The sequence below is a fragment of the Monodon monoceros genome, unplaced genomic scaffold, assembly GCF_005190385.1.
Source record: "Monodon monoceros isolate NGI ecotype Baffin Bay Population unplaced genomic scaffold, NGI_Narwhal_1 Super_Scaffold_22, whole genome shotgun sequence".
Classification (NCBI taxonomy): Eukaryota; Metazoa; Chordata; class Mammalia; order Artiodactyla; family Monodontidae; genus Monodon; species Monodon monoceros.
In genome coordinates, this window is record NW_021703779.1 from 70,431,651 (window position 1) to 70,457,270 (window position 25,620).

The 25,620-nt window shown below is 36.6% G+C and overlaps 1 protein-coding gene across 5 annotated transcripts in view; it reads right to left on the reverse strand.

Annotated features, from left to right (window-relative positions):
• Positions 1-5,500: 5,500 nt before the first annotated feature.
• The window catches only part of RPS6KA6 (ribosomal protein S6 kinase A6), a 227,927-nt gene continuing 207,807 nt past the window's right edge, over positions 5,501-25,620 (reverse strand). For 4 of the 5 annotated variants that reach the window (XR_003796370.1, XM_029240502.1, XM_029240501.1 and 1 more), the window contains 2 exons: positions 7,199-7,339; positions 5,752-5,926 (listed from right to left, as the gene is read on the reverse strand). Coding sequence is in view for 4 of the 5 variants with exons in the window: in XM_029240502.1 (XP_029096335.1) it covers positions 5,801-5,926; positions 7,199-7,339 (267 nt within the window). In the remaining variant the exon portion in view is untranslated. Of the gene's footprint in view, positions 5,927-7,198; positions 7,340-25,620 lie in introns of all 5 variants that reach the window. The other variant, XM_029240500.1, reaches the window with a different exon arrangement.

The window sequence follows — 25,620 nt, forward strand, 5'->3', positions numbered from 1 at the left end:
TAATGCCATTTCTGTCTTGAGAAGTGCAAAAAACGTCAGTAAATATCATATTTCTTACATCAGAAAATAAGCCGATGAATCCCAAAGTGCTCGGGAAGTGTTGGCAGGACAATTTTTTTTTTTTTTTGCCACTGTGGCTATAGCAAACTATGCTCTTTCTGCATAAATCCTATGTAACTCACAACTACCAACACTATTTACTGTTAAAAAAAAATCAAACACAGGAAAACCTCTTTCTCCTTTTCTTGTAGTATGGAATTTAATGCAAAATAAATTCTCATTTCCAAACCATGCTTGCATTTGGATATTTAATCAAAGTTTCTTGTATAACTTTTATTTATTTATTTTTAAAATATTTATTTATTTATTTATTTATGGCTGTGTTGGGTCTTCATTGCTGTGAGTGGGCTTTCTCTAGCTGCAGCGAGTGGGAGCTACTCTTCATTGCAGTGCGCGGGCTTCTCATTGCAGTGGCTTCTCTTGTTGTGGAGCATAGGCTCTAGGTGCACGGGCTTCAGTAGTTACAGCATATGGACTCAGTAGTTGTGGCTCAGGGGCTCTAGAACACAGGCAGTAGTTATGGTGCTGGGCTTAGTTTCTCCATGGCATGTGGGATCTTCCTGGACCAGGGCTCGAACCCCTGTCCCCTGCATTGGCAGGCGGATTCTTAACCACTGCACCACCAGGGAAGTTCCCTTGTATAACTTTTTAAATGGTTGCTTCTTGCTACACTGCTTCCGTGATGTTTAAAATGATTTTATCATACTAAAAAACAAACAACATTTTTGCTATAAGTGGCATCAATTTCAGAGGGAGAGAATTTGAAAAGAGAACTCAAATGTGACCTGAGAAATCTTAGTTGATAGGAAAGAAAAGAAGCAAATAAATCTAATTGGTCACATTCTGATAATTTATTAAGAAACTAATGCACTTTGTACATTCTCTAAAACTGTCCCACATAAAATTAGATGCTTAATAAGACATTTTTTGATGAGTAAATTAGTTCATGTTATTACACAAACAAAATGAAAGCAAAAGTCATCCAAAGAAGTTCTATTGTACACGGTTTAGAAATGTGAATATAAAACAAATTCGAATGTGTCTATCATATACATATGTATATATATATATGTCTATATTCTTAAGCATTCAGCTAAGAATTCTTGCTGGCCAATAAACTAAAAGGTACATAATTTGTGGAATATTATCTAACTAAGCAATCTTGAATTTCTATATTATAAAAATTATTTTCCTTTGTGTTTTTCTTCATATTTCAAAGAAGCTTATGCCTATAATTTAGGGTTTACTATACCTTCAAGTATTAGCAATCAAACTGAATTTTAGATGATCAAGCTTTATCATTTCATTCAAATTATATGATGGACTTCACTATATTGTATGACTAAAACCAGGAACAGTGCATCCATGAGCATAATGTATTGATAATAATCACTATCAATGACACTACACTCTTGCATAGGAAGGCAGGTAGCACACTACTGAATTATTTTGTTAATTCATTTTGAGATACATGCCAAAAATACTCGAATAAGCTTTGAAATGTAAGAACCTGTTCTAAAGGAGTTTAAGTGTAGTTGACCAATCTATACTTAATATGGCTTGCATTCTTGTTGAGGAATAACATTGTGATAAATAGGTTCTCTGTGTCCTGAAATCTAGTCAAAGGATCTGGAGACTTTGACTGCACTGATAGTTTGCATTCAATCTTTCTATGCTCTTGTTTCTCTATCAATAAAATAGGAATAGAGTCTGGGGCTAGGGGGGAGACTACTTATGCTATATGGACTATGTAATATGAGAAACAAGAATACAGATAAATATGGGCTTAACAACAACTGCCTCCCTCCACACAATTCTGTCATAAAAGTTCATTGTGAAGTTCATTGTGATGAAAGAGCTTGGAAGTTTTTAAGAGAAAATGTAGATTGAGAAGTAGTAAGGAAGGAGCTGTGCAAAAAAACAAAAAACAAAAAAACCCACAAAAAGGACACTTTTTTTTTTGATAATCTGATACTAGGGGCACGTTGTGTAAGTTCCTTGCCCCAAAATATCTTCCCTGATAATAACTGATTTTAAAATTATTCTCATCTGGCTAGACTGCCTGAAAATCCAGCAACTAGAAACTCATTTGATTAATGGACCTCTTCCTTGAAAAATGTCAAATTATCTATTAGCCACTGCCAGAAAAATGTGAATTAATTTAATAAAATCGCTTTCCTTTCACCTTTTTGCTGAAAATAGTTGCTCTGTGAGAATGGAAGTTCTGATTCATGGAAGGGGAAGGGTAGAGGTCCTTTTGGAGCACAGAATCCTTCTGGATTAAGCTTTAATCATTGCAGTCCTCTGTGAGCTACTCAAGTAGGATAGCATGCAGGAGCTGGAAAGTCAGGAGGAAGAGAATGTAGAGAATGCCAAAGACATACTTTGCCTAGTTTAAAGCCTAAGTTTTCTAGTTGATCTTAAAGCCAAGGTAAGTGGTTCTTTTCCTTCTTCATATATGAAGGGCCTCTTACTGTCAGGAAAATGCTACTCAATCAGTATGAATAAGTTTCTGTGGGAAGTACTATTTTAACATGATGTTTCAAAGAGGAGGCATTATAGACCAGAAGTCCCCAACCTTTTTAGCACCAGGGACTGGTTTCATGGAAGACAATTTTTCCATGGATCGGGGTGGGGCGGGGTGGTTCAGGCGGTAATGCAAGTGATGGGGAGCGATGGGGAGCAGCAGATGAAGCTTCGCTCGCTTGCCCACCCACCACTCACCTTCTGCTGTGTGGCCTGGTTCCTAACAGGCCGTAGACCGGTATGGGTGTGTGGCCTGGGGGATTCGGCACCCCTGTTATAAACACCAAGCATCTATTCTTAAGGTTTCAAATTGCCTATACATATAAAATCTCTTTGGGCTAACCAGAGGTGCTATCAAAATGCTTTACTATGTTTAATTACCAATGGCAATGAATGACAAAAATCAAAGTTTAGGCATTCATGGATCTAAGAAAATAGGCTAAAGTTTGATTTTCATGAAATAACTAAAACCATTGCTTTTTTCCACAAAATCACCAATACCAGCACTACATTTTAATTTTCATACAAATGGTTTCCTGAGTTTATTCATAATAATATGTGCTTTAGTACAATAGATGGTAAAGTCTATCTGGGAAAATCTGGTTTTTCCCTTCGAGAAAAACAATACAATATCCTCTCCTTTCCAGAACAACAATAAAACCCCCAAACTGTGCTATGATTAAATACTACCAAGAACCATCAACTAGAAAGAAAAGCAATGCAAAATAGTGTTCACAAATCCATTAGAAACCAAAGTATTCTAAAGTCTCAAAGAAAGGATTTGTTTATACTGGTTAAGTATTTGTAGAAATCCCATCAAAAAAATGTCCCATTCATATCTGCTCTTGTTGCTCTAGAGTTCTAACCAAAATAGGCGTGGTTAGGTATCCCTACTTGGGTTCCTCCTACAGAATGAGGGTGTAATTTGAAGTTTTCCCTTATAATAAGGTTGCCCCCTACTACTGTTAAGCTGCCATGTTTGAATTTTCCAGAAGAAAGCTCTCACAATTATTGGAAAAATTCACTAGCACATCTGCATCTTTTATACACTGTCAATCCTCACTGAGTGATAAGGAATCATGCTGTTCATTGCTTATTTCTGATCACGTTCCTTTCACGAAGGGACTGTATGACATGATCTTTCTGAGCAAACTCATTGAAAAATTAAGATCATCTACTTTCAAAAACTACTGACTATTGAAAGACTGAAAGTTATTTTGTGGTCATTTTTCATTTTCCAACTTTACTTACCCTAATTCTACTACTACAAAAGCATACACAGAAAGAGCATCTCTGTCCTGAAAAGCTGAACACCAAAATCATACCTCTGAGTTTGTCATATCAATTCTGATAAGAAGATATAACATCACAAACAAGATAATGACAAGAGGAAAATAAGCCAGAATATAAGAACACAAACTGTCACACACAAGTACTTCTAGTAATAAAGCAAAATGAGGAAAGAAAAAGCCAAACTGGGACATAAAAATCTACAAGATATGATCCCAGTATGTTTCTAAGTAATGTTTTACATGTAACACTAGATGTTCTTTAATGTCTTTCCATTATTGCAAAAAGAAACCTCAAAACAAGGATACATACTTTTATATATCACACACAAGAAATAGACCTTTGTGAATGGAATATACATCACTTACATTATAAAGAGAATTATGTATAGTTTCTTTTATTAAATACAGAAGTTACAAGTCTCCTAGACTAAATTGTATACTTCAGCACTCAGTAATCACCTCTCTCTGAACTAAGCAAAATAAAATACACAGCAAACAGAATACCAAGCACGCACAAGTAGATCACTTATATTCACTAAAGAAAAGTATAATATCCTCCAGTTTACATTCATGAGTTCCTTCTGTCAGTAGCAGTAGCAGTAGCAGTAGCAGCAGTAGTAGTAGTAGTAATGGTATTTTCTTCAACAACACAAAAAGATTCTTTCAAATTCCATCATTTAGAGAAAACAATATATACTACGCAGTGGTTCTGAATCATAAAATTTAATAATAGGACAAATTTGGCCAGACATTTTTATTATAAATATGATTTTAAAATGTGTTCAAATTTTATGCATATCATTAACATTACTTCCTATTTAAAAAGACTTTATCTTCTTGAAGTAAACTATTATGTAGCATTATCTAAAGTTTACTGAAGTGCATTATAACTATATGATGTGTGCTAAGCTCACAAGTCCACTATAGTAAAGTTTCAACTATATGACCATAGGATTAAAGATATATTAATATGCTACACTGTAATTCAAAGCACATGGAAGTCCAATAAACAACAGTGTAGTTCATTATAAAGGGACAGATGATAATTAAATCCAATTGGTTAACTTGAAAGTCAGCTTACATAACACCAAGGTAGTGCCAACACCATGTATTTTATTTTCAAAGGCTTAACTATGACCTATTCAGTAGATTACAACACCAATATAAAGCCTTTGGCTAAAATTTTCTTCACTTGTACTACAATTCCATTAGATGTAAAATTTACAGAAGCCTTATGAAAACCTTTATTTCTAGATGAGGCTCTTTATGGATAATACACAGGTCTGTCGGCACACATTATCTGTGATTTAATTCTCCTGTAAAATTTAGCATCAACCATATTAAGAGTTAACATATTAGCATAAATGATTTTTTAATCTGGCACCAAACGACTATGTTTACATTTTAGTAACTACAGAGTCAAATGAACGGAGTCCTTTGGTTACACACAATAAGCTTCTACAATACATTTTTTGTTTGTTTTTCTTAAAAAAAAAAAAAGAAGCCTATCCTTTCAGGATCTAATGTTAAAAAATACTGACATTGCTTGGCATTATACTATTATACTTCCATCTTAATTGTTGGTAATGATTCCCCAAACCATTATTTTACACAACCAGAAAAACTATTAAAGTAAATTTATTTGAAAGGAACTTTAGAAGTTAATGTGCAGAGAAGTTGGTAGGACATTGTAGATACCAATTTTATACTTAAATATACACTTGGACACTACTGAAAAACAATGTGGTATGAATATTGTGGACCTGTATATGTTTTTAATCTCACTCCCCCTTAAAAAAAGGAAGCTTAAACAGAATATTCAAGTAATGTAGTAGAAAACAATGCCTTTGATATAAGATTAGACAAAAAGCCACACATTTAAATTTTTATTCATCCAGTTAGGCTGAGGAACACTAAAAATCTTACAGGCCAGTTGATGTTCGCTTTTTCATGCTCCGTCGTTGAGCTAAGCTTGAAGCAGCAACAGGCTCTAGGACTGGTTGAAAGGTCTTTTGAGTCAGGGCAGAATATGTGGTGACCACTGCTCCCTAAAATAATGAAAAATATCACAAAATGAATAACAATCTCTGGAAGTAAGAAAACTTCCACATTATATCATGAGAAATTTAACTAGAATACAACTTCTTCCCCCCAGGAAAATAATTGAGAATCCTTAATCTGTGCATTGATGCTCCCTTGATTAATTAACACTTGATTACTTGTATATTTTTTGCTTCAATAACTATGCTTCTTACAAATTTTTAAAACACTAAAATGTATTATTTTTATCAGTCTTTCAAAACTCTTTGAATTTGCTTTTAAATATCTTTTTAATCTTATTTTTAATAAGAATTGTATACATTTAAGGTATATAACATGTTATTTTGATATCTATAGTAAAATTATTACTACAGTCAAGCTAGTCAACACATTTTCTCTTCACACAGTTATCACTTTTTGTGTGATGAGAGCACCTGAAATCTTAGAAAATTTCCAGTACTCAATATAGTATTATTAACTATAGTCATCAGGCTTCACATTAGATCTCTAGACTTATTCATCCTACATAACTGTAACTTTGTATACCTTAACCAATATCTCCCCATTTCCACCACCTCTGTGCCCCTGGTAACCACTGTTCTACTCTCTGTTTCTACATATATGACTTTTTTAGATTCCACATATAAGAGAGATCATGTACTATTTTTCTTTCTGTGTCTACATTATTTCACTTAGCAATAATGTCTTATGGGTTCATCTATGTTGTGGCAAATGGCAAGATCTCCTTTTAAAAAGCTGAATAATATTCTATTATATATAATATATTCCATACACATACACACACACACATCACAATTTCTTTACCCTCAGAGATTATCTGCACTCCCATGTTCATTCCAGCAATATCACAATGGCCAAGATATGGAAACATCTTAGTGTCCATCAAGAGATAAATGGATAAAACACTAAACTTTAAAATCTAGGTTCAATGCCTATAAATATGGAAACCAATGGTTATTAATTTAGGAACCACTAGCCATCTTTTGTTTCCATACAAAACTTGAATTTAGTCTGCTCCTAGCCCCAGTGTCTCTTAAGAGCAAGTCAAATACAATCAAGAAAATTTTATTTATCATCAGTAAGGCAGTAGCTAAAGAAGTTTGTTACTTAAAAAAGCAAACCAAAACAAAAAATCTATAAATATACCTTTAAAAAATAAAGATACTTTAAAGTAATTATATGTGTCATCAGTGGATGGCATGCAATGGCATTATTAGTATCAAGCATTTAGAAAGTGCTTAAAAGTATGTTTGTTTTACCTTAACAACATGTGATGTATCATTTCTACTTGGCTGATCATTTGGCAACTGATCTCTGTGGGTTATCCATGAGTGTTTTAATACTTGTTCTGTAGTGTACCGCTGCTGTGGGTCCATATGCAGCATATGGGAAAGCAAATCCTAAATTAAAATGAAAAAAATATATATATACATACATGAAACTACATATCATTAAAGGTTTTAGTAAAATATATCATTTCACATTTTCTCAAAGTATGAGAGGATTAATAGCTTTGCAATCTGTTTTAGTTGACCTATCATTAGGGTAAACAAAACCCATATACTGCATAGTTAACTGTCAAAAGAGAATCTTAAAACAGATTTTTCAAAATACAGCATATGCTTATTTACCATTCTAAAATCAGGGGATACCAATTCTGTGTAACTTGAATGTGGTTAGTGAGGGAGGAGAAAAATGTAAAGTAGCAGGAACTATGGTGGAATATGCTAAATGGTCAGGAGGAGAAAGGAACTATAGATCTTTGCTGGTAATCTGGGCCCCAAAGTATAAGTGTATCTGTATACAGATACAACATCATAGAAGGGGAGTCCCATGTTGTTAATATGCTCAGTAACTGGTGGTTTACTGTATAAAATACTAAAGAAAGCAAAACATAAATCCAAGGTTAGCAGCTGATTTATAGCAATGTAGTGGTCAGAATATCATATATTTTTCATCAGAGTAAATGTAAATATGCTTATTTTCTCTATGTTGTAATAAAAACTTATAAATGTAATATAACCTCATAGTAAAACACAATTTTAAATCTATTAAATGATGTAACAATTTAAAATAAACTCTCTACCAAGCATCCTTTATAGAAAGGAGAATTAAACTCTCCTTAACAAGCATCTTCTAATATAGAAACAAAAGCATTTGTGAACTTTTTATCACTAGCAGAGGTAGTGAGAAACCAAAGACTACACTGTAATGTCAGAATTTGAAGAATAATGTAATTGGTTGAAACTATGTAGAGGAGTAGAACAACCAATCAAAAAAATCTATTGGAAAAAGAACATATGTGCAGAAATAAATGAAAAAATAATATTAAAAAGAACATAACAGTGAATTACATCAATAAAACAGACATAAATGATAATCATAAAAATGATTAAAGTTCCCAGAACTTCTGTGCCTCTGGCCAAGATGTAAAACCAGGAACTGGATTCACTCAACTGGTTGAAACCCAGCCCCTCCAAAAAAACATACCCATAAAATATAGGAAGCAACAGTTTTCAAGAGATCAGATATTAGGCAATGAAGGAAAGTAACCCCTAAAAGATGGGAAACAAATCAAGTAAGCCCTATGATTGCTCTAGCTTAGAACCTTGAAAGAGTTTTCAGGATGCTGAGTAGGTAAGGAAAACTCAGGCAGAGCCTGGCAGATTCCCTGTGGTGATGAAGCAGAACTGAGAGTCAGGGAAGATCAGGGCAGAAAAAGCAAGAAAGATTAATGAAGAGGTAAGAGGAGCAGAGAGAGAACCCTGTAGGGGGTCTCTTTCAAGTGTCTTCACCACAAACCCATATGTGGTGAAAAAAATAACAAAGGTCATGGGAAGAACTGTATGAAAGGATTAGAGGGAAATGGGAGTTCATGCAGGGTGAAGAATATTGCCTGTTCCCACCAGTCAGACTGGAAAATCTCATATTCATTGAGTATTTGGTAGAGAACTTGAAAGAAACCTGCCTGAGTAGTGAGTATCCCTAGATTAAACACTACTCTGGTCCTGCCTAAAAATATCTTAAAATGAAGGCACAAAAGTATCAATTGTTTTCCCTAATTTAACTCAGAAAGTAGCTCAAGAATGGGAATACAAAAGCATCCAGCACTCACCAAGGTAAAATTCACTATGTCAAGCTTCTTATCCAAAATTACAAGGCATACAAAAGAGAAGGAAAATACAATGCAAAATGAAAAGAAAAAAATCAATCAATCAAAATTGACCCACAACTGAAACATATGTTCAAAAGTTAAGTAGAGAGACATAAAAAGAAACAAATAAAACAGCGATGAAAACTAAAATGTGAGACAAAAAAGATAAAAAGAACCAAATAGGATTAATGGCAAATTTAAGATGGCAGGTAAAAAGACTGGTGAAGACACGGCAATAAACACTATAAAAAAGAAAAAAAAAGTGCAAAACAAGCAAGCAAAAGAGCAGAGCATCAATGAGCTATGGGACAACTTCAACTGACAAAGCACACAACTACAATTAGAGTCCCAGAAAGTAAGAGGGAAGAAAACAATATTTGAAGAAATAATGTCTCTAAAATTTCCAGATTTTATGGAAACTATGAACCCACATATCAAAGAAGGTCAGTGAACCCCAAGTAAAAGAAATAAAGAAAATTACACCAAGGGACATCAAACCAAATTGCTCAAAACCCAAGACAGAGAAAACTTTAAAAGTAACTGAGAAATGAAAAAGACATGTTACATATGATGAAACAAAGATAAAAATAAAAGCCCCATAGGCACATACATTAAGCTGCCCTGGGACAACCCCACCCACCAGTGGTGAGGTACCAGCCCTAGGTCCCCCCAGACCCTGCAGACAGTCACCTAGGCCCCTGGTCCCACCTACTATCAAGGCAGCACCAGCCTTGGGACCACTGGGGATGAACAGCCACTCATGCCAGGACCCAGCCCTGCCCAACAGTGGGCTGGCAGCCACACGACACAGGGCCTGGCAACCAACTGGGCTGGGAGCCAGCCCTGTCTGCCAGCACACCCAGAGTAGTGGCCCCACCACAACAGAAGAACCCACGCAGCACACACATGGGGCACCCCTAGGACATATAGCTCTGGTGACCAGAGTGGAGTATGCTGATTGGCCCCATAGGATATCTCCTACATAATGCCACTTCTCCAAGATCAGGAAACATGACTGACCTACTTAATAAATAGAAATAAACACAGAGAACTGGGCAAAATGAGGAGACAGAGGAATATGTTCCAAACAAAGGAACAAGACAGAATCTCAGAAGAACTAAACAAACTGGAAGAGAGCAACCTACCCAATAAAGACTTCAAGGTAATGATCATAAAACTGCTCAATGAACTTGGGAGAATAATGGATGAACACAGTGAGAAGTCTAACAAAGAGTTACAAAGTATAAAGAACCATAAAACAGAGCTGAAGAATACAATAGTTGAAATTAAAAAAAAAAACAAAAATAACACTAAGAAGGAATCAAGAGTACATGACATGATACAGAGAAACAGATCAGTGAACTGAAAGACAGAATAATGTAAATCACCCAAGCTGAACAGAAAAAGGGAACAAAAGAATTTAAGAAATGAGGATAGCTTTTAAAAGATTTCTGGAAAAAATACCAAGAGTACAAATATTCACATTATAAGGGTCCCAAAGGAGAAGAGAGAAAGGGACACAATTTATCTGAAGAAATATTAACTGGAAACTTCCCCTACCTGTGAAAGGAAATGGACATCCAGGTCCAGGAAGCAACTGAGTCCAAAACAAGCTGAACAAAAAGAGATCCACACCAAGGCACACTATAACTAAAACGGCAAAAATTATAGATAGGGAATCTTAAAAACGGCAAGAGAAAAGCAACTAGTTACATACAAAGGGATTCCCATAAGACTTTCAGTTGACTTTTCAGCAGAACCTGCAAGCCAGAAGGGAGTGCCAAAGTGATGTATTCAAAGTGATGAAAGGACAAAACATACAACCAAGACTACTCTACCCAGCAAGGCTATCTTCAGATTTGAAGGAGAGAGAATGTTTTACAGAGAAGCAAGCACTAAAAGAGTTAGGTATCACTAAACCAATGGCTCTCCAAGAAATGCTACAGGGACTTCTATAAGTAGCAAAGACAAGACCAAAACTAGAAATATAAAAATTACAAAAGACAAAATCTCACTGGTAAAGGCAAAGGCACAGTAAAGGTCAACCACTTATAAAACTACTAGGAAGGTTAAAAGACAAGAGTGGTAAAATCGCCTATATATACACATAAAGTAGTTAAGAAATACACATAAAAAACATGGAAAATATGATGTTAAAAACATTAAACATAAGAGGGGTATAAAAATGCAGGGTTTTTAGATGAGTTCAAACTTAAGAGATCATCAACTGAAAATAATCATATATATTGTGAAATACGAACATCATGGTAACCACAAAGCAAAAACCTGTAACAGACATACACACACACACACACACACACACACACGAGAGAGAAAGGAATCCAAACATAACACTAGTGATAATCATCAAATCACAAGGGAAGAGAGCAAAAGATGAAGAAAGATAAAAAAGACAAAAACAACCAGAAAAAAATTAACAAAATGGCAATAAGTATTGATCCATACCTATTGATAATTATTTAAAATGTAAATAAATTAAATGTTCCAATCAAAATACATAGAAAGTGGCTGAATGACTAAAAAAAACAAGACCATCTATATGCTACCTATAAGAGACTCACTTCAGATGTAAACACACACAAAAACTGAATGTGACATGATAAAAAAGGTATTCCATCCAAATGGAAATGAAAAGAAAGCTGGGGTAGCAATACTTATATTAGATGAATAGACTTTGAAACAAAGACTGTAACAAGAGACAAAGAAGGACATTACATAATGATGAAGGGGTCAATCCAGCAAGACGTATATCAATTGTAAATATATATGAAACCAAAGTTGGAATACCTAAATACATAATGCAAATACTGACATTAAAGGACAAATTGACAGTAACACAATAATAGTAGTCAATGTCAATATCACACTTACATCAATGGAGAGATCATCCAGACAGAAAATCAATAAGGAAAAACTGGTCTTAAATGACACATTAGACTAGATGGAAATAATACAAATATACAGAACTTTTTTATCCAAAAACAACAAAACACACATTTTTTTCAAGGGCACATGGAACATGCTCCAAAGACAGTTCACATGCTGGGTTGCAAAACAAGCCTCAATAAATTTAAGAAGACTGAAATCATATAAAGCATATTTTCCAACAATGGTATGAGACTAGAAATCAAGTACAAGAACAACAATAAAAAACTTTAAAAAAAAACCCCACACATGTGGAGTCTAAACAACATGCACTAAACAACCAATGGATCACTGTAGAAATCAAAGAGGAAATCAAAAAATAATTAGAGACAAATGAAAGCAAAAACACAATGATCTACAATCTATGGGCCACAGCAAAAGCAGTTATTAGAGGGAAGTGGATAGTGATCCACACCTATATCAGGAAGCAAGAAAAATGCCAAACAATCTAAACTTACACTTAAAGGAACTAGAAAAAGAAGAAAGAAACAAAATTCAAAGTTAGTAGAAAGAAAGAAATAATAAAGATCAGAGCAGAAACAAATGAAATAGAGATTAAAAACCTCTAGCCAGACTCATCAAGAAAAAAAGAGAAAGAGCCCAAATCAATAAAATCAGAAGGGAAAGAGGATAAATAACTAATAGCACAGAAATAAAAAGGATCATAAGAGATTACTACAAACAGTTATACTCCAAAAAATGGACAATCTAGAAAAAAATGGATAAATTCCTAGAAACATACAATCTTCCAAGACTGAACCAGGAAGAACTAGAAAATGTGGACAGACCAATTACCAGTAATAAAACTGAATCAGTAATAAAAACAATTCCCAACAAACAAAAGTCCAGGACAAATGGCTTCACTGATGAATTCTAAAAACATTTAAATAAGAGTTAACACACATCCTTCTCAAAGAATTCCTAGAAAATTAAACAAAAAAAGAATACTTTTGAACTCATTTTATAAGGCAAGCATAGCCCTGATACCAAAACCAAAGATACCACCAAAAAAAGGAAAATTACAAGCTAATATCACTGATGAACATAGATAAAAAACCCTCAATAAAATATTAGCAAACTAAATTGAACAACCTATTAAGCGGAACACAAAATGATAAAGTAGGATTTATCCCAGGGATGTAAAGGATGCTTCAGTATCTGCAAATCAATCAATGTGATACACCACATTAACAACTTGAAGAAGAAAAATCATATGATTATCTCAATAGATGCTGCAAATGCATTTGAAAAAAATTAAACATCATTTATGATAAAAACTCTAAACAAAGTTGGTATAGAGGTAATATATCTCAACATAATAAAGGCCATATATGACAAAACCCACAGCTAACATCATAGTCAATGATGAAATCTAAAAGTTTTTCCTCTAAAATCAGGAACAAGATAAAGACATCCACTCTCACCACTTGTATTTAACATAGTACTAGAAGTCCTCACCAAAGGAATCAGACAAGGAAAAGAAATAAAATCAATAAGGAACACAGTCCTTAAGTGACACATTACACCAGATGGACTTAACTGATATCTATAGAGTGTTCCATCCAAAAGGATCAGAATACACATCCTTTTCAAGTGCACACTGAACAGTCTCCAGGATAGATCACATGCTAGGCAACAAAGCAAGCCTTGGTAAATTTAAGAAAATTGAAATCATATCTAGCATCTTTTCTAACCATGATGCTATGAGATTAGAAATCAACTACAAGAAAGAAACTGCAAAAAGAACCACAAGCACATGTAGGCTAAACAATATGCTCCTAATCAACCAATGGATCACTGAAGAAATCAAAGAAGAAATAAAAAAAATACCTAGAGACAAGTGAAAATGAAAGCATGAAGATCCAAAAGATATGGGATGTAGCAAAAGCAGTTCTAAGATGGAAGTTTATAGCAATACAAGCTTACCTCAGGAAACAAGACAAATCTCAAATAAGGAAGCTAACCTTACACCTAAAGGAATTGGAGAGAGAAGAACAAACAAAACCCAAAGGTAGTAGAAGGAAACACAAAGATCTGAGCAGAAATAAATTAAATAGACACTAAGAAAACAATAGAAAAGATTAATGAAACTAAAAGCTGGTTCTTTGAAAAGATAAACAAAATTGATAAACCTTTAGCTGGACTCATCAAGAAAACAAGAGAAAGGGCCCAAATTAAGAAAATTAAAAATGAAAAAGGAGAAGTTTCAATGAACACCACAGAAATACAAAGGATCATGAGAGATTACTACAAGCAACTGTATGCCAATAAAATGGACAACCTAGAAGAAATGGACAAACTCTCAGAAAGGTACAATCTCCCAAGACTTAATCAGGAAGAAATAGAAAATACGAATAGACCAATTACATGTAGTGAAATTGAATCTGTGATTTAAAGCTCTAAACAAAATACCTATGACATTATTCAAAGAACTAGAACAAATAATCCTAAAATTTATATGGAACCATAAAAGACCCAGAATTGCCAAAGCAATCCTGAGGAAAAATAACAAAGCAGGAGGCATAACCAACCCTCCCAGATTTCAGACAATAATATGAAGCTACAGTAATCAAAACAGCGTAGTTCTGGCACAAAAGGAGACAGATCAATGGAACAGAGCAGAGAGCCCAGAAATAAACCCACACACCTATGTGCAATTAATCGTTGACAAAAGAGGCAAGAATATACAATGGGGAAAAGACAGTCTCTACAGCAAGTGATGCTGGGAAAGCTGGACAGTCACATGTAAATCAATGAAGCTAGAACACACTCTCTCACAACATACACAAAAATAAACTCAAAATGGCTTAAAGACTTAAATATAACACAAGATACTATAAAACTCCTAGAAGAGAGTGTAACAGGGAAGAGCCAATCCTGACTCCATGTTGGATCTGTTTCTTTACTTTAACCTTTGCTTCCTGTTACTTTTGTTCACTGACAGGATACTGTCTATACATAATGGCCTGCCTTGGGGAACCCTGCCCCTCTGCGTGAATGTTAAACCAAAGTGCCTTTGTTCAGGGAAACATCCTGATCCTGTCTACCTGTGAATGGCTGCAAGAAAGAAGAAATTAACACATCTCCTCCCCAAGGCTGGCCATTCCAGGAGATATTTGCTAGACATAGCTTTTTTATTTTACTTCCTCACCTCCTCCCTCTTTCTCTTCTATAAAACAAATGGGCATCCAGACCCCGATAAGATGGTTTTTTGGAGACATTAACCTGCCATCTTCTCGGTCTGCCAGCTTCCCACAAAAAGTCATATTCCGTGCCTCAACACCTCATCTCCCAATTTATTGACCAGTCATGCGGCAAGCAGAGCGAGCATGGATTCGGTAACAAGAACACAGGCAAAACATTCTCTGACATACATTCTACTAATGTTTTCTTAGGTCAGTCTCACACAGCAACAGAAAAAAAAGCAAAAATAAATAGGACCTAATCAAACATATAAACTTTGGCACAGTAAAGGAAACCATAAACAAAACGAAAAGACAACCTACGGACTAGAATAAAATATTTGCAAATCATGTAACCAACAAGGGTTTAATTTCCAAAATATACAAATAGCTCCTACAATTCAATAACAAAAAAACACAAATAACTCAAATGAAAAATGGGCCGAACACCTAAATAGACGCTTCTCCAAAGAAGACATACAGATGGCCAAAAGGCACATGAAAAGATGCTCATTATCACTAATTATTAGAGAAATGCAAATCAACATTACAATGAGGTATCATCTCAAACCAGGCAAAATGGCCATCATTAAAATGTCTACAAATAATAAATGCTAGAGAGGGTGTGGAGAAAAGGGAACCCTCTTACGCTGTTGGTGGGAATGTAAATTGGTGCAGCCATAATGGAAAACAGTACAGAGGTTCTCAAAAAACTAAAAATAAAGGTGCCATATGATCCAGCAATCCTACTCATGGGCATATACCCAGGCAATACTATAATTCAAAAAGATACATTCACCTCTATGTTGATAGCAGCACTATGTACAATAGCCAAGACATGGAAGCAACCATTGCTAAGTGTCCATCAACAGATGAATGGATAAAGAAGTTCTGGTACATACATAGAACGGAATATTACTCAGCCATAAAAAAATAATGAAATAATGCCATTTGCAAGAACATGGATGGACCTGGAGATTATCATGTTACATGAAGTAAGTCATAAAGAGAAAGACAAATACCATATGATATCACTTTTATGTGGAATCTAAAATACAATACAAAAGAACATATCTACGAAACAAAAACTGACTAACAAATATAGAGAAGAGACTTGTGGTTGCCAGGTGGGGAGGGTGGGGGAAGGAAGGATTGGGAATTCTGGATTAGCAGATACAAACTATCATATGTAGGAGGGATAAACAACACAGTCCTACTGTATAGCACAGGGAGCCATATTCAATATCCTGTGATAAACCATAATGGGGGACTTCTGGGAAGATGGCAGAAGAGTAAGACACGGAGATCACCTTCCTTCCCACAGATACACAAGAAATACATCTACACGTGGAACAACTCCTACAGAACACCTACTGAACACTGGCAGAAGACCTCAGACCTCCCAAAAGGCAAGAAACTACCCATGTACCTGGGTAGGGAAAAAGAAAAAAGAATAAACAGAGACAAAAGAATGGGGACGGACCCGCACCAGTGGGAGGGAGCTGTGAAGGAGGAAAGGTTTCCACACACTAGGAGCCCCTTCGTGGGCAGAGACTGCGGGAGGTGGAGGGGGGGAGCTTCGGGGATGCGGAGGAGAGCGTAGGCACAGGGGTGTGGAGGGCAAAGCGGGGAGATTCCCGCACAGAAGATCAGGGCTGACTGGCACTCACCAGCCCGAGAGGCTTGTCTGCTCCCCCGCCGGGATGGACGGGGCTGGGAGCTGAGGCTCGGGCTTCGGTTGGAGCACAGGGAGAGGACTGGGGTTGCTGGCGTGAACACAGCCTGCAGGGGGTTAGTGCACTACGGCTGGACGGGAGGGAGTATGGGGAAAAGTCTGGACCTGCCAAAGAGGCAAGAAACTTTTTCTTCCCTCTTTGATTCCTTGAGCACGAGGAGATGGGATTAAGAACGCTGCTTAAAGGAGCTCCAGAGACGGGTGTGACCCGCGGCTAATAGCGTGGACCCTAGAGACAGGCATGAGACACTAAGGCTGCTGCTGCAGCCACCAAGAAGCCTGTGTGTGAGCACAGGTCACTATCCACACCCCCCTTCCAGGGAGCCTGTGCAGCCCGCCACTGCCAGGGTCCCGTGATATAGGCACAACTCCCCAGGGAGAATGCACGGTGCGCCTCAGGCTGGTGCAACGTCATGGTGGCCTCTGCCGCCGCAGGCTCGCCCCGCATTCCGTGCCCCTCCCTACCCCTGGCCTGAGTGAGCCAGAACCCCCGAATCAGCTGCTCCTTTAACCCCATCCTATCTGAGCGAAGAACAGATGCCGTCCAGCGACCTACACACAGAGGCGGGGCCAAATCCAAAGCTGAGCCCCTGGGAGCTGTGAGAACAAAGAAGAGAAAGGGAAATCTCTCCCAGCAGCCTCAGAAGCAGTGGATTAAAGCTCCACAATCAACTTGATGTACCCTGTATCTGTGGAAAACATGAATAGACAAAGAGTCATCCCAAATTAAGAAGGTGGACTTTGACAGCAAGATTTATGATTTTTTTCCCTTTTTCACTTTTTGCGTGTATGTTTATACTTCTGTGTGTGATTTTGTCTGTATAGCTTTGCTTCCACCATTTGTCCGAGGTTTCTATCCATTTGTATTTTTTAAAAAAATTTTTCTTAATAATTAGTTTTTATTTTAATAACTTTATTTTATTTTACTTTATCTTTGTTCCTTCTTTCCTTCCTTCCCTCCTTTAGACAATGAATGATCCCAAATTGAGGAGGTGGACTTTGAGAGCATGATTTATGATTCTTTCCCCTTTTCCTCTTTTTGTGAGTGTTTATGTGTATGGTTCTGTGTGAGATTTTCTCTATATAGCTTTGCTTCCATTTGTCCCAGGGTTCTATGCGTCCGTTTTTTTGTTTTCTTTTTCTCTTAATAAATATTTTCTTTATTTTAATAACTTTATTATATTTTATCTTACTTTATTTTACTTTATCTTCTTTCTTTCTTTTCTCCTTCCTTCGCTCCTTCCTTCCACCCTCCCTCCCTCCCTCCATTCTTTCTTTTTCTATCTTTCTTTCTTTCTGCTTCTACTAATTCTTCTTTCTACTTTTTCTCCCTTTTCTTCTGAGCCGTGTGGAAGAAAGGCTCTTGGTGCTGCAGGCAGGAGTTAGTGCTGTGCCTCTGAGGTGGGAGAGCCAACTTCAGGACACTGGTCCACAAGAGACGTCCCAGCTCCACATAATATCAAACAGTGAAAATCTCCCAGAGATCTCCATCTCAACACCAGCACCCAGCTTCACTCAACGACCAGCAAGCAACAGTGCTGGACATGCTATGCCAAACTACTAGCAAGAGAGGAACACAACCCCACCCATTAGCAGAGAGGCTGCCCAAAATCATAATAAGTCCACAGACACCCCAAAACACACAACCAGACGTGGACCTGCCCACCAGAAAGATAAGATCCAGCCTCAACCACGAGAACACAGGCACTAGTCCCCTCCACCAGGGGGACTACAGAACCCACTGGACCAACATTGGCCACTGGGGACAGACATCAAATACAACGGGAACTACGAACCTGCAGCCTGCAAAAAGGAGACCACAAACACAGTAACATAAGCAAAATGAGAAGACAGAAAAACACACAGCAGATGAAGGAGCAAGATAAAAACCCACCAGACCTAACAAATGAAGAGGAAATAGGGAGTCTACCAAAAAGAATTCAGAAAAATGATAGTAAGGATGATCCAACATCTTGGAAATAGAATAGACAAAATGCAGGAAACATTAAACAAGGATCTAGAATAAATAAAGATGAAACAAACAATGATGAACAACAAAATAAATGAAATGAAAAATACTCTAGATGGATTCAACAGCAGAATAACTGAGGCAGAAGAACGGATAAGTGACCTGGAAGATAGAATAGTGGAAATAACTACTGCAGAGCAGAATAAAGAAAAAAGAATGAAAAGAACTGAGGACAGTCTCAGAGACTTCTGGGAAAACATTAAATGCACCAACATTCAAATTGTAGGGGTTCCAGAAGAAGAAGAGAAAACGAAAGCGACTGAGAAAATATTTGAAGAGATTATAGTTGAAAACCTCCCAAATATGGGAAAGGAAATAGTTAATCAAGTAAAGGAAGCACAGAGAGTCCCATACAGGATAAATCCAAGGAGAAATACGCCAAGACACATATTAACCAAACTGTCAAAAATTAAATACAAAGAAAACATATTAAAAGCAGCAAGGGAAAAACAACAAATAACGCACAAGGGAATCCCCATAAGGTTAACAGTTGAACTTTCAGCAGAAACTCTTCAAGCCAGAAGACACTGGCAAGACATATTTAACGTGATGAAGGAGAAAAATCTGCAACAAAGATTCCTCTACCCAGCAAGGATCTCATTCAGATTTGATGGAGAAATTAAAAGCTTTACAGACAAGCAAAAGCTGAGAGAGTTCAGCACCACCAAACCAGCTCAACAACAACTGCTAAAGGAACTTCTCTAGGCAAGAAACACAAGAGAAGGAAAAGACCTACAATAACTAACCCAAAACAATTAAGAAAATGGGAATAGGAACATACATATCGATAATCACCTTAAATGTAAAGGGACTAAATGCTCCCACCAAAAGACACAGATTGGTGGAGTGGACACAAAAACAAGATCCATATATTTGCTATCTACAAGAGACCCACTTCAGACCTAGAGACACATACAGACGGAAAGTAAGGGGATGGAAAAAGATATTTCATGCAAATAGAAACCAAAAGAAAGCTGGAGTAGCAATTCTCATATCAGACAAAATAGACTTTAAAATAAAGACTTTTAGAAGAGACAAAGAAGGACACTACATAATGATCAAGGGATTGATCCAAGAAGAAGATATAACAATTGTAAATATTTACGCACCCAACATAGGAGCACCTCAATATATAAGGCAAATACTAACAGCCATAAAAGGGGAAATCGACAGTAACACATTCATACTAGGGGACTTTAACACCCCAATTTTACCAATGAACAGATCATCCAAAATGAAAATAAATAAGGAAACACAAGCTTTAAATTACACATTAAACAAGATGGACTTAATTGATATTTATAGGACATTCCATTCAAAAACTACAGAATACACATTTTTCTCTAGTGCTCATGGAACATTCTCCAGGATACATCATATCTTGGGTCACAAATCAAGCCTTGGTAAATTTAAGAAAATTGAAAATGTATCAAGTACCTTTTCCAACCACAACGATATTAGACTAGATATCAATTACAGGAAAAGATCTGTAAGAAATACAAACACATGGAAGTTAAACAGTACACTACTTAATAACGAAGTGATCACTGAAGAAATAAAACAGTAAATAAAAAAATACCTAGAAACAAATGACAATGGAGACACGACGACCCAAAATCTATGGAACGCAGCAAAAGCAGCTCTAAGAGGGAAGTTTATAGCAATACAATCCTACCTTAAGAAACAGGAAACATCTCGAATAAACAACGTAACCTTGCACCTAAAGCAATTAGAGAAAGAAGAGTAAAAAAAAAAAACCCAAAGTTAGCAGAATGAAAGAAATCATAAAAATCACATAAGAAATAAATGAAAAAGAAATGAAGGAAATGATAGCAAAAATGAATAAAACTAAAAGCTGGTTCTTTGAGAAGATAAAATTGATAAACCATTAGTGAGACTCATCAAGAAAAAAAGGGAGAAAACTCAAATCAATAGAATTAGAAATGAAAAAAGAGAAGTAACAACTGACACTTCAGAAATACAAAAGACCATGAGAGATTACTACAAGCAAATCTATGCCAATAAAATGGACAACCTGGAAGAAATGGATAAATTCCTAGAAAGGCACAACCTGACAAGACTGAAGCAAGAAGAAATAGAATATATGAATAGACCAATCACAAGCACTGAAATTGAAACTGTGATTAAAAATCTTCCAACAAAAGCCCAGGACCAGATGGCTTCACAGGCGAATTCTATCAATCATTTAGAGAAGAGCTAACACCTATGCTTCTCAAACTCTTCCAAAATATAGCAGAGGGAGGAACACTCCCAAACTCATTCTACAAGGCCATCATCACCAAAACCAGACAAGGATGTCAGAAAGAGAAAACTACAGGCTAATATCACTGATGAACATCGATGCAAAAACCTTCAACAAAATACTAGCAAACAGAATCCAAAAGCACATTAAACAGATCATACACCATGATCAAGTGGGGTTTATTCCAGGAATGCAAGGATTCTTCAATATACACAAATCAATGAACATGATACACCATATTAACAAATTGAAGGAGAAAAAACATATGATCATCTCAGTAGATGGAGAGAAAGCTTTCGACACAATTCAACAACGATTTATGATAAAAACCCTGCAGAAAGTAGGCATAGAGGGAACTTTCCTCAACATAATAAAGGCCATATATGACAAACCCACAGCCAACATCATCCTCAATGGTGAAAAACTGAAAGCATTTCCACTAAGATCAGAAACAAGACAAGGTTGCCCACTCTCACCACTCCTATTCAACATAGTTTTGGAAGTTTTAGCCACAGCAATCAGAGAAGAAAGGAAATAAAAGGAATCCAAATCGGAAAAGAAGAAGTAAAGCTGTCACTGTTTGCAGATGACATGATACTATACATAGAGAATCCTAAAGATGCTACCAGAAAACTACTAGAGCTAATCAATGAATTTGGTAAAGTAGCAGGATACAAAATTAATGCACAGAAATCTCTGGCATTCCTATATACTAATGATGAAAAATCTGAAAGTGAAATCAAGAAAACACTCCCATTTACCATTGCAACAAAAAGAATAAAATATCTAGGAATAAACCTACCTAAGGAGACAAAAGACCTGTATGCAGAAAATTATAAGACACTGATGAAGGAAATTAAGATGATACAAATAGAGGGAGAGATATACCATGTTCTTGGATTGGAAGAATCAACATTGTGAAAATGACTCTACTACCCAAAGCAATCTATAGATTCAATGCAATCCCTATCAAACTACCACTGGCATTTTTCACAGAACTAGAACAAAAAGTTTCGCAATTTGTATGGAAACACAAAAGACCCCGAATAGCCAAAGCAATCTTGAGAACGAAAAAAGGAGCTGGCAGAATCAGGCTCCCTGACTTCAGACTATACTACAAAGCTACAGTAATCAAGACAGTATGGTACTGGCACAAAAACAGAAAGATAGATCAATGGAACAGGATAGAAAGCCCAGAGATAAACCCATGCACATATGGACACCTTATCTTTGATAAAGGTGGCAGGAATGTACAGTGGAGAAAGGACAGCCTCTTCAATAAGTGGTGCTGGGAAAACTGGACAGGTACATGTAAAAGTATGAGATTAGATCACTCCCTAACACCATACACAAAGATAAGCTCAAAATGGATTAAAGACCTAAATGTAAGGCCAGAAACTATCAAACTCTTAGAGGAAAACATAGGCAGAACACTCTATGACGTAAATCACAGCAAGATCCTTTCTGACCCACCTCCTAGAGTAATGGAAATAAAAACAAAAATAAACAAATGGGACCTAATGAAACTTCAAAACTTTTGCACAGCAAAGGAAACCATAAACAAGACCAAAAGACAACCCTCAGAATGGGAGAAAATATTTGCAAATGAAGCAACTGACAAAGGATCAATCTCCAAAATTTACAAGCAGCTCATGCAGCTCAATAACAAAAAAACAAACAACCCAATCCAAAAATGGGCAGAAGACCTAAATAGACATTTTTCCAAAGAAGATATACAGATTGCCAACAAACACGTGAAAGGATGCTCAACATCGCTAATCATTAGAGAAATGCAAATCAAAACTACAATGAGATATCATCTCACACCAGTCAGAATGGCCATCATCAAAAAATCTAGAAACTATAAATGCTGGAGAGGGTGTGGAGAAAAGGGAACACTCTTGCACTGCTGGTGGGAATGTGAATTGGTTCAGCCACTATGGAGAACAGTATGGAGGTTCCTTAAAAACTACAAATAGAATTACCATATGACCCAGCAATCCCACTACTGGGCATTTACCCTGAGAAAATCAAAATTCAAAAAGAGTCATGTACCAAAATGTTCATTGCAGCTCTATTTACAATAGCCCAGAGATGGAAACAACCTAAGTGCCCGTCATCGGATGAATGGATAAAGAAGATGTGGCACATATACACAATGGAATATTACTCAGCCTTAAAAAGAAACGAAATTGAGCTATTTGTAATGAGGTGGACAGAGCTAGAGTCTGTCATACAGAGTGAAGTAAGTCAGAAAGAAAAAGACAAATACCGTATGCTAACACATATATATGGAATTTAAGAAAAAAAATGTCATGAAGAACCTAGGGGTAAGACAGGAATAAAGACGCAGACCTACTGGAGAATGGACTTGAGGATATGGGGAGGGGGAAGGGTGAGCTGTGAAAGGGCGAGAGAGAGTCATGGACATATACACACTAACAAACGTAGTAAGGTAGATAGCTAGTGGGAAGCAGCCGCATGGCACAGGGATATTGGCTCGGTGCTTTGTGACAGCCTGGAGGGGTGTGATAGGGAGGGTGGGAGGGAGGGACACGCAAGAGGGTAGACATATGGGAACATATGTATATGTATAACTGATTCACTTTGTTATAAAGCAGAAACTACCACACCACTGTAAAGCAATTATACCCCAATAAAGATGTTAAAAAAAAAAAGAAGATGTGGCACATATATACAATGGAATATTACTCAGCCATAAAAAGAAACGAAATTGAGCTGTTTATAATGCAGTGGATTGACCTAGAGTCTGTCATACAGAGTGAAGTAAGTCAGAAACAGTCAAATACCGTATGCTAACACATATATATGGAATTTAAGAAAAAAATGTCATGAAGAGCCTAGGGGTGAAACAGGAATAAAGACACAGACGTACTAGAGAATGGACTTGAGGATATGAGGAGGGGGTAGTGTAAGATGTGACAAAGCGAGAGGCATGGACATATATACACTACCAAACGTAAGGTAGATAGCTAGTGGGAAGCAGCCGCATAGCACAGGGAGATCAGCTCGGTGCTTTGTGACCGCCTGGACAGGTGGGATAGGGAGGGTGGGAGGGAGGGAGGCGCAAGAGGGAAGAGATATGGGAACATATGTATATATATAACTGATTCATTTTGTTGTAAAGCAGAAAGTAACACACCATTGTAAAATAATTATACTCCAATAAAGATTTAAAAAAACATAATGGAAAAGAATATGAAAAAGAATCTATCTATCTATCTATCTATATATATGTAACTGAGTCACTTTGCTGTACAGCAGAAATTAATGTGAATGAACTATACTTGAATAAAATTACCAAAGAAACACTCCCAACAAATAAAAATCCTGGACCAGATAGCTATACAGGCGAATTCTACCAAACGTTGAGAGCACAGTTAGCACCTATCCTTCTGAACCTAGTCCAAAATATTGCAGAGGGGCTTCCCTGGTGGCGCAGTGGTTGAGAGTCCGCCTGCCGATGCAGGTGACCCGGGTTCGTGCCTTGGTACGGGAAGATCCCAAACGCCATGGAGTGGCTGGGCCCGTGAGCCATGGCCGCTGAGCCTGCACATCTGGAGCTTGTGCTCCACAATGGGAGAGGCCACAACAGTGAGAGACCTGCATACCGAAAAAAATAAGAAAATAAAAATAAAAAACGAAAACAAAAATTGCAGAGGAAGGAACACATCCAAACTTATTCTGTGAGGCCACCATAACCCCGATACTAAAATCAGACAAAGCTATCATAAAAAAAGAAAATTACAGGCCAATATCACCAATGAACAAAAGACACAAAAATTTTCAACAAAATACTAGAAATCTGAATACAATGATACATTAGAAGGATCATACAAGAAGATCAAATGGAATTCTTCCCAGGGATATGAGGATTTTTCAATATCTGCAAACCAAATAGTGTGATACACCACACTGACAAGTTGAAGAATAAAAACCATATGGTCATCTCAACAGATGCAGAAAAAGCTTTTGACAAAATTCAACATCAATTTATGATAAAAACTCTCCAAAAAGTGAGCAAAGAGGGAACCTACCTCAACATAACAAAATCCATATGTGAAAAACCCACAGCTAACATCATACCCAACAGTGAAAAGCTGAAAGCTTTTCCTCTAAGATCAGGAACAAGACACGGATGTGCATTTTGCTACTTTTATTCAACATATTGTTGGAAGTCCCATACACGGCTATCAGAGAAGAAAAAGAAATAAAAATAATTCAAATTGGAAAAGAAGTAAAATGGTCACTGCCTGCTGATGACATGATACTATACATAGAAAATCCTAAAGATGCTACCAGAAAACTACTAGACCTTATCAATGAATTTGGTAAAGTTTCAGGATACAAA